Source organism: Chiloscyllium plagiosum, chromosome 35 (assembly GCF_004010195.1).
Source record: "Chiloscyllium plagiosum isolate BGI_BamShark_2017 chromosome 35, ASM401019v2, whole genome shotgun sequence".
NCBI classification, from domain to species: Eukaryota; Metazoa; Chordata; class Chondrichthyes; order Orectolobiformes; family Hemiscylliidae; genus Chiloscyllium; species Chiloscyllium plagiosum.
The window spans coordinates 39,388,733-39,398,783 of NC_057744.1; the positions used below are offsets into that span (position 1 = coordinate 39,388,733).

Sequence of the window (10,051 nt, forward strand, 5' to 3'; positions counted from 1 at the left end):
TTGGAAATGCGATAGGTGGAGGGAGGTCAAGGTGAGGGTGATAGGCCGGAGTGGGGTGGGGGCGGAGAGGTCAGGAAGAAGATTGCAGATTAGGAAGGCGCTGCTGAGTTTGAGGGATTTGACTGAGACAAGGTGAGCGGAGGGTAAATGAGGAAACTGGAGAAATCTGAGTTCTTCTGTGCAGAGGAGATGACCTGGGGTGTGCAGTGAGAGAGGGACTCACTGAAATCCTTGTAAGAGGGGGAAGAGAGCTTCTTCAAGGAAGGCATCCTTGCAAGAGGATTCGCAGTAAGTTAAAATCTTCGAGGAGAAAGTGAGGGCTGCAGATGCTGGAGATCAGAGCTGAAAATGTGTTGCTGGAAAAGCGCAGCAGGTCAGGCAGCATCCAAGGAACAGGAGAATCGATGTTTCGGGCATAAGCCCTTCTTCAGTAGGGTTTGGGGCCTGGTTTTGATGCTCCTCTCCCTTGTAAAATTGCTATTTCTCTGTATACAGCTGCTAATGTTAATTGTTTTGTAAACTGTGTATTGTTTAATACATTTTTTTTAAAAAACTACTATTCTGCCTGCTGGGAGGTAGACGAGTTGACTTCAGTGGCTATACTGTGATTGTTAAATGGCTAAAAGCAGACTTCAGCCATTTTAGCATTCCTGACAAAGCCCTCAGTTTTGAGTAAAGAACTCTATGATTCTATGAACTCAGTCACATCTGGTTGTGAGTGGGTGGGTGTGTGTGTGTGTGTGTGGGTGTCAGTCTGTCTGACAGAATGCAGGATGTTAGTGCTCCAGATTTCCAGTAGCTGTTGTTCAAAATAAATACTTCTTGACTTCACTTCTACAAGGTCTAACTCTAGTTTGAAGATTATATTCCCTTTGTCTGATTTTCTCTCTATTTGATCGTGGAAAGGCTCAATGTTTATTTGAAGATGCTAAGTTTGCTTCCTGCTTGTCATCATTTCCATTTATTGAATCTTAGAGATTCTTGGACAAGGCAACTTCACCTCATTCTCGGCTGTCTGCTGGTTGTTTGGTCAATACCTCTATGATAAGCTACAGTATCCTATCGGCTTGGTGGAATCATGTTGGGGAGGAACTCCCATTGAAGCTTGGTCTTCCCAACGAGTCCTGCACAAATGTGAAATTCCTTTCAGGTAAGTTTACAGTTTATCTTCTTAGAATTCTCTCTTAGTTTGCTGTGGGCACAGAATAATTAACAGCTGTCAAACTGTTCAAATGGATCAGAACAAGGGAGGCTATTGACCCAACTCTTCCTTGGACAATACATCGTGTCAGATAGGATAAAGCAACAAGTCTGTCCAGCCTGCCAGAGAATATTGTTTGCATAATCATCCACTAATAAACCCTCAGTACGATTGTGCAGCTCTCGACCAGCCAGCCCTTGCAGGACCTGACCTATATTTTCTACGGCAGTCCAGTAAGTATCCCTGTAACATTTGACTCATCACTCACACAGCACCAGCCTTCTCCTTCTGCCACTTCCCATCACCTTCCAAGCCCTCAGACTATCACCCACATATCTCTTAATCTACGATGGCTCAGTGGTTAGCACTGCTGCCTCAGCGCCAGGGACCTGGGTTCAATTCCAGCCTCTGGCGACTATTTGTGTAGAGTTTGCACGTTCTCTCTGTGTCTGCGTGGGTTTCCTCCAGGTGCTCCAGTTTCCTCCCACAGTCCAAAGATGTGCAGGTCAGGTGAATTGGCTGTGCTCAGTTGCCCATAGTGTTCAGGGATGTATGTGTAGGTTAGGTACATTAGTCATGGGAAAGTTGAACATTACGGGAATGGGTCTGGGTGGATTACTTTTCAGAGGGTCAGTGTGGACTTCTTGTGCCAAGTTGCTTGCTTCCACGCTGTAGGAGCTCTACGATTCTATGAAGACTTAACCCCAGTCTGTCATACCTGCAGCCACAGGCCATCACTTCAGCATCTATACATCAGAGTTGACTCGTGCAGCCCTTCACTTGTGATCCACTCATCAAGCTGCACTCAAATCATCAACCTAACCCATTAATCACTTAACACTCAAACTGTCCCCTGCACGTCACCTGACCACACACTGCCAATACAAATTTTTACATAACACTTGTAGTGTAAAGTCCACAGCTGAAGGAAATGGAATGTCAAAATGAAGTTTCATAGACATGCACATACACAAAAGCTACCTTCTTTATACATATATTGTCATTGAAGGAGGAAAGGAACTGAATAATTTTAAAGGGAGTGAAGGATCAGAGGAACCTGGATGCACACAATCCGATCTATGAAGCTTGCAGAATAATTTGATGCGGCTGCGAAAGAGACATCTGAAGTCCAACATTTTACAAATAGATGCTTAGTAGAAAGATAAATAAATAATGTTCCACCTCTATAAAACATCAATGAGGAGCTTCCTGCTCTGTTCTGTTCTGGGCATGTAACTTTCTGAAGAATAAGACTTTGGAGAGGTTGCTGATGGTTTCAAAGAAGAAGCGGAACCATGAGGTTATGCTGCAGCTGTACAAAACTCTGGTGCGGCCACATTTGGAGTATTGCTTACAGTTCTGGTCACCACGTTATTGGAAGGATGTGGAAGTTTTGGAAAGGGTTCAGAGGAGATTTACTAGGATGTTGCCTGGTATGGAGGGAAGGTCTTACGAGGAAAGGCTGAGGGACTTGAGGCTGTTTTTGTTAGAGAGAAGAAGGTTGAGAGGTGACTTAATTGAGACGTATAAGATAATCAGAGGATTAGATAGATTGGACAGTGAGAGCGTTTTTCCTTGGATGCCGATGGCTAGCACTAGGGGACGTAACTTTAAATTGAGGGATGATAAATATAGGTCAGATGTCAGATGTCAGAGGTGGTTTCTTTACTCAGAGTAGTAGGGGTGTGGAATGCACTGCCTATAACAGTAGTAGACTCAACAACTGTAAGGGCATTTAAATAGTCATTGGATAGGCATATGGACGAGTGTTGGTTAGATGGGCTTCAGATTGGTTCTACAGTTCGAGGCCCGAAGGGCCTGTTTCCATACTGTAGGAAGTCTAATCTAATTAAATTACAGTGCAGTACAGGCCCTTCAGCCTTCGATCTGTGGAACCAATCCTCCTGTTCCCTGGATGCTGCCTGACCTGTGCTGTTCCAGCAATAAAGTTTCAACTTCGATCTGTGGAACCAATCTGAAACCCATCTAACATACACTATTCCATTCTCGTCCATATGCCTATCCAATGAACAATGGACTTGAAGAGCCTGTACTGCGCTGTAATTCAATTAGATTAGATTCCCTACAATATGGAAACAGGCCCTTCAGCTCATCAAGTCCACACTGACCCACTGAAGAGTAACCCACCCAGATCCATTCCCCTATCCTTTATTTACCCCTGACAAATACACCTAACACAACGGGCAATTTAGCACGGCCGGTTTACCTGACCTGCATATGTTTGGATTGTGGAAGGAAACCCACACAGAAAAGGGAAAATATGCAAAATCCACATAGACAGTCGCCCAAGGTAGGAATCGAACCCAGGTCCCTGGTGCTGTGAGGATGCAGTACTAACCACTGTGCCACCATGCTACCCATGTTCTATGTTCTGTAAGCCACCTGACACCACATTATAGTTCAACAGGATTATTTGAAATCACAAGCTTTCAGAGCGCTGTTACTTTGTCACTTCTCTTGATGAAGGACGAGCGCTCTGAAAGCTTGTGATTTCATATAAATCTGTTGGACTATTACCTGGTGTTGTGTGACTTCAGAAGAAGGGCTTATGCCCGAAACATCGATTCTCTTGCTCCTCGGATGCTGCCTGGCCTGCTGTGTTTTTCCAGCACCACATTTTTCAACTCTGGTACTCCAGCATCTGCAGTCCTCACTTTCTCCTACCTGACTTCTGACCTTGTCAATGCCAGTCGAACACCAGTACCTCCACATCATGAAGAAATGAGAATCGCAGGACACAACTCTGGATCTTCTGCCAATCACCTTGAAACTGTATTGAGAATTTTATTTTCATCTGGAACACAACAATGAAAGGGCAGTGGAAGGAGATTCAAAAGGATTCAGGGAATTATCTGAAAATGAAATAATTTGCAGAACTATGGGAAAAAATATGAGTGAGAATAATTCATAAACTCTATTTTAACTAGTGGACACAAGCATTCACCCAGACTGTGTTCTTTAAATGGCTTCAAGGTCACTTGTTTGTCTGCAATAGTGTGGATTGGAGCTAAGTACATTTTAGTAGGAAGAACATGGAAAAACTGTTTAATGTTAGGGGGGTAGCTCTAAAAGAGTGTGCAGTAACAGAGACCTGGGTGTATATATACGTAAGTCGCTATAAAGATTTAAACTCATTAGTAAAGGTGCAAAAGTGACATGAGAAAAACTTCAGACAGCAACTGGTTAAAGTGTGAAATGCACATTTTGAGAATGTGATGGAGGCAGGTTCAATAAAACCATTCAAAAGGGAATTGGACTGTTTTCTCAAAAGGAAGCATGCAGGATTATGGGGAAAAATGCTATTGGCAAATTGCTCATTTGGAGAGCCAAGACAGGCCTGATGGATCAAGACCAGAAGTAGGCCACTTAGCCTTTTGAAGCTGCTTTGCATTTGATAAAATCACAGTTGATGTGATTTTAACCTCAACTGCACATTCCTGCCGAAGCTTCGTAACCTTTCACCTCTTTGCTTATCAAGAATCTGTCTATTTTTACCTGAAAACATTCAAAGATTCTGCCTTTGCTGCCTTTTGAAGAAGAGTCCAAAGGCAGTAAACCTTCTGAGAGAAAATACATTCTCTTTAACTGTCCTGTATAGGTGCCCCCAAACATCTCGTTCTAGATTCTCCCGTTACTAAAAATAGACTATCTACATCCACCCTGTAAAGTCCTCCCAGGATCTTATAAATTTCCATCAAAACAGTTCTCACTGTTCTAATCTTCGATGGATATAAGTCTAATCTGTACAGCCTCTCCTTATATGACAACACACTCCTACCAGTTATTAGACTAGCAAACCTTTTCATCATTTCTTAAACAGGACGGCACGGTGGCACAGTGGTTAGCACTGCTGCCTCACAGCGCCAGAGACCTGGGTTCAATTCCCGACTCAGGCGACTGACTGTGTGGAGTTTGCACATTCTCCCTGTGTCTGCGTGGGTTTCCTCCGGGTGGTCCGGTTTCCTCCCACAGTCCAAAGATGTGCAGGTCAGGTGAATTGGCCATGCTAAATTGCCTGTAGTGTTAGGTAAAGGGGTAAATGTACGGGAATGGATGGGTTACGCTTCGGCGGGTCGGTGTGGACTTGTTGGGCTGAAGGGCCTGTTTCCACACTGTAATGTAATCTAATCTAGGACGATCAGTGCTGTATGCAGGACTCCAAATGTGGTCTTGCCAATGTTCTGTACAACTGAAGCAGAAATTCCCTCCCTCAATTCCTCTTGCAATAACAAGAATGTTTTGTTTGCATTCCTGTATTACTTGCTCTACCTGAATGTTAACCTTTTGCAATTCATGCGCTTCGGCTTTCAGATGCTGCTGCATCTCAGGACTCTGCAATCTTTCACTGTTGAGGTATCTTTACCCACTCACGCTGAACATACCTTTTTGTAGCCCCTTGCGTCCTTTTTACAACTTACTTTCCTCCCCATTTTTGTGTCATTAGCAAATTTAGCAACCATATCTTCAATCTCTTGTTACAACTTGGCAATAAACCCTTCTGCTAATTAAACCAAACACACAAAAAAGCTCGCCTTGCCTCATAATCTGTTAAAGTATGAGTGACAGAGTGCTACCTAAATTCCACTAATTAATAAAAAAAATTTATTCTTTAACTCTAACATTGAACAACAACTATTTACAACATTAACCCTCCTTTCTCTTAAAGGTTTGTTATCTACCTCCCAATCTTTGAAAATATATTGATCCAATAAAACCCCTATTAAATTTACAGCAACGCAGTTTTCAAAACCAGACATCAGCTGTCATCTCTGGTGTCGATCTTCCCCTGTTTGTAGATCTCCCTGTGTCGTCTTCAGTTTTCTGCTGCACAGATTTTTCATATGAAAGAGGAACCTGTGATACTCTCTTATACTTTATAAAATGAGTATGAAATGTGGTGTAACTTGCTTTTCAGAAACTTCTAATGATTACAGAAAATAAATCCCTGACACTCTAAAATCAATAAGTAACAATTTATTTATCTAACTCTTAACAGTGAACAAATTAACCAAACTAATAACAAACAGAAGAAATCCACTCTAACTATTAACTATTCCTGAATAAAGCAAGATTCTAATGGTATGCTGTTCCAATAAATATAAGGAGGAGAAAGTGAGGTCTGCAGACGCTGGAGATCAAAGCTGAAACTTTATTGCTGGAACAGCACAGCAGGTCAGGCAGCATCTAGGGAACAGAAGATTCGACGTTTCGGGCACATGCCCTTCTTCACCAATAAATATAAGCCCCACTTATATCAAACAAATAGAATTTAGTATTTTGCAATTACAACTAGATTATGTGTCCTCTGGAATATTCTGTCAGGAACATCTTCTCCGCCTTTGGTACCTTTGTAAATAGATGATGCTTTCTCGAAGAGCTGAGAGCTGTTATCTCTAGCGTATGGCAGTTAGTTCTGCCAACTTACCAATTGCCCCCTGTGCAGTAGCATTTTAAATCTCTAAGCACAGAAGAAGCACAGTCTTTTAAAAGGATCGTACAATGCATTCCCCCCCTGGCATTTTACAAGCATCAATATTTTAGAAACACCAATTTCTAATGTCCTGCCTCCTAATCCACAATTACTTTACTCAACTTCACAGCAACAGGCCCTTTGGCTCAACTAGTCTGTGTTGACCAGGTTTCCTGAACCAGTCCCATTTTCCTGTGTTTGGCCCATGTCCTTTCCAATTTTTCCTATCCATGTACAGGATAGTTGTTGTTATTGTATCCGCCTCTGGCAGCTCATTCCATATGCATACCACACTCAGTGTGAAAAAGTTGTCCCTTAGGTCCCTTTTAAATCTTTTCACTCTCACCTTTGGACTCCCCTACCCTGGGGAAAAGACTTTCGCTATTCATCTTATTTTGTGGAAGATACAAAAACCAAGATGCAGGATTAGAACAAAGAAGAACAAAGAAATTTTACAGGTCCTCCAAGCCTGAGCAGATCCAAATGTACTGTCTAAACATGTCGCCCAATTCCTAAGCATCTGTATCCCTCTGCTCTCCCATCTACTCATCTTAGTCCAGACGCATCTTAAATAAGTCGACCGTGCCTGCCTCTACCACCTCTGCTGGCAACACGTTCCAGGCACCTATCACCATCTGTGTGAAGTACTTGCAGCGTGTATCCCCCTTAAGTTTTTCACCTCTCAACTTGAAAGCATGACTGCTCGTTATTGAATCCCTCGTCCTGGGAAAAAGCTTATCTCTATCTATCCTGTCTATACCTTTCATGATTTTGTAAACCTCAATCAGGTCCCCCCTTAATCTCCTTTGTTCTAATGAAAACATTCCTAACCTATTCCACCCCTCTTCATAGCTAGCACCTTCCATACCAGGCAACATCCTCGTAAACCTTCTTCGCACTCTCTGTAAAGCATCCGCATCCTTTTGGTAATGTGGCAACCAGAACTATACACAGTATTCTAAATGCGGCCTAACCAATGTCTTGTACAGTTTTAACATTACCTGCCAGCTCTTATACTCAATATCCCGTCCGATGAAGGCAAGCATACAATATGCCTTCTTGACCACCCTATCCACCTGTGCAGCAATCTTCAGGGTACAATGGAACCGAACTCCAAGATCTCTCTGCTCATCAACTTTTCCCAAGGCTTTTCCATTTACTGTATAATTTGCTCTTGAATTAGACTTCCCGAAATGCATCACCTCACATTTGCCTGGATTGAACTCCATCTGCCACTTCTCCGCCCAACTCTCCTGTATTCTTTGACAGTCCCCTATGATTTCTGCTACTCCATCAATCTTCATGTCATCTGCCACTTGCTGATCATACCAACAGTGCCCTCTTCCAGATCATTTATATACGGATTCTGTACATGTACTACTATAAATGTTTTTAATGTACCTTGAAGGTCAGGATACAGAGATGGATATTCCAGCAGAAGCCTAAGTAGTAATCGTAAATGGAAAGAGGATACTTTAGGCTGAGAGAATGGTGAAGGCAGGGGCTGAAAGTTTTGTGGAATAAGCCTGATCAATGCAAAGGGGATAGCCTCAAAATATGCCATCAACTGGACTGATGACTCCGAATTTAATTGTGGGGCGGTAGTGATGATGGAATGGTGGTTCAGAAATTAGTAACAGCAGCAGTGAGGGCAGCGTTACTAGAGCGAGAGAACAGTGATGGACAGCATTGTGACAGCATTGTGAAGGTGCACAGTAGAAATATTCTCAGGTGTGTTGAGATTTAAGTATCTCAGCTTGATGTAAGAAATCTCTGAAGTTTCAGGGATTTGTATGAAAAGAGAGAAGATTGGAAAGTTCTGGAAATAGACTTAGAATATCAAGGAGAAATAGAAGAAATGAAAGTGAATCATATTAAGAAGTGCTAGAAAGCTGAGCATAGGCAAGTATATGGAGAGTGGTTAATAAACATGGGGTTATGAACAGGCAGTAAATAATAGTGGGCGGAGTGTAGTGTAGATGAGCAGAGAGATCTCGGTGTCCAGGTACACAGCTCCTTGAAAGTTGCCACCCAGGTTGACAGGGTTGTTAAGAAGGCATACAGTGTTTTAGCTTTTATTAATAGAGGGATCGAGGTCCAGAACAATGAGGTTATGCTACAGCTGTACAAACCTCTGGTGCGCACTTGGAGTATTGTGTACAATTCTGGTCACTGCATTATAAGAAGGATGTGAAAACTTTGGAAAGGATGCAGAGGAGATTTACTAGGATGTTGCCTGGTAGGGAGGGAAGGTCTTACGAGGAAAGGCTGAGGGACTTGAGGCTGTTTTCGTTGGAGAGAAGAAGGTTGAGAGGTGACTTAAGAGAGACATATAAGATAATCAGAGGGTTAGACAGGGAGAGCCTTTTTCCAAGTATGGTGACAGCGAGCATGAGGGGGCATAGCTTTAAATTGAGGGGTGATAGATATAGGACAGATGTCAGAGGAAGTTTCTTTACTCTGAGAGTAGTAAGGGTATTAGGGTACTGCCTGCAGCAGTAGTAGATTTGCCAACTTTAAGTACATTTAAGTCATCATTGGACAAGCGTATTGGACAAGCATCATTGGACAAGTACATGGAATAGTGTAGGTTAGAAGGGCTTAAGATTGGTATGACACGTCGGCGCAACATCGAGGGCCGAAGGGCCTGTACTGCGCTGTAACGTTCTATGTTCTATGAGTATCAGGGAATGACTGAGCTACAGTGTGAGAGAATGTAGGAAAGAAGAAGGAAACAAAGTCTTGCAGTCAGCCAGGCAGTGGGACTTTGTATTAAAAAGTCTCTAATGTGATTTAGAGTTATAGAGTCATAGAACATAGAACAATACAGCACAGAATAGGCCCTTCAGCCCACAATGTTGTGCCGACCATTGATCCTCATGTATGCACCCTCAAATTTCTGTGACCAAATGCATGTCCAGCAGTCTCTTAAATGTCCCCAATGACCCTGCTTCCACAACTGCTGCTGGCAATGCATTCCACGCTCTCACGACACTCTGTGTAAAGAACACGCCTCTGACATTCCCTCTATACTTTCCTCCAACCAGCTTAAAACTATGACCATTTCTGGTTAGCTGTTTCTGCCCTGGGAAATAGAGGTGAATTCTGGCTATCGACTGAATCTATGCCTCTCATTATCTTGTATGGACCAATTAGGTCTTCTCTCCTCCTCCTTTTCTCCAATGAAAAAAGTCCGAACTCAATCAACCTCTCTTCATAAGATAAGCCCTCCAGTCGAGGCAGTATCCTGGTAAACCTCCTCTGAACCCTCTCCAAAGGATCCACATCTTTCCTATAATAGGGCGACCAGAACTGGACGCAGTATTCCAAGTGCGGTTTAACCAAAGTTTTATAGAGCT

The 10,051-nt window shown here is 42.8% G+C and overlaps 1 protein-coding gene across 3 annotated transcripts in view; it reads left to right on the forward strand.

Moving 5' to 3' along the window:
* siae (sialic acid acetylesterase) overlaps positions 1 to 10,051 on the forward strand; it is a 132,188-nt gene that overhangs the window by 44,039 nt on the left and 78,098 nt on the right. For all 3 annotated transcript variants that reach the window (XM_043676963.1, XM_043676964.1, XM_043676962.1), the window contains exon 5: positions 976 to 1,150. In XM_043676963.1, the coding sequence (XP_043532898.1) occupies positions 976 to 1,150 (175 nt within the window). The remainder of the gene's footprint in view (positions 1 to 975; positions 1,151 to 10,051) is intronic.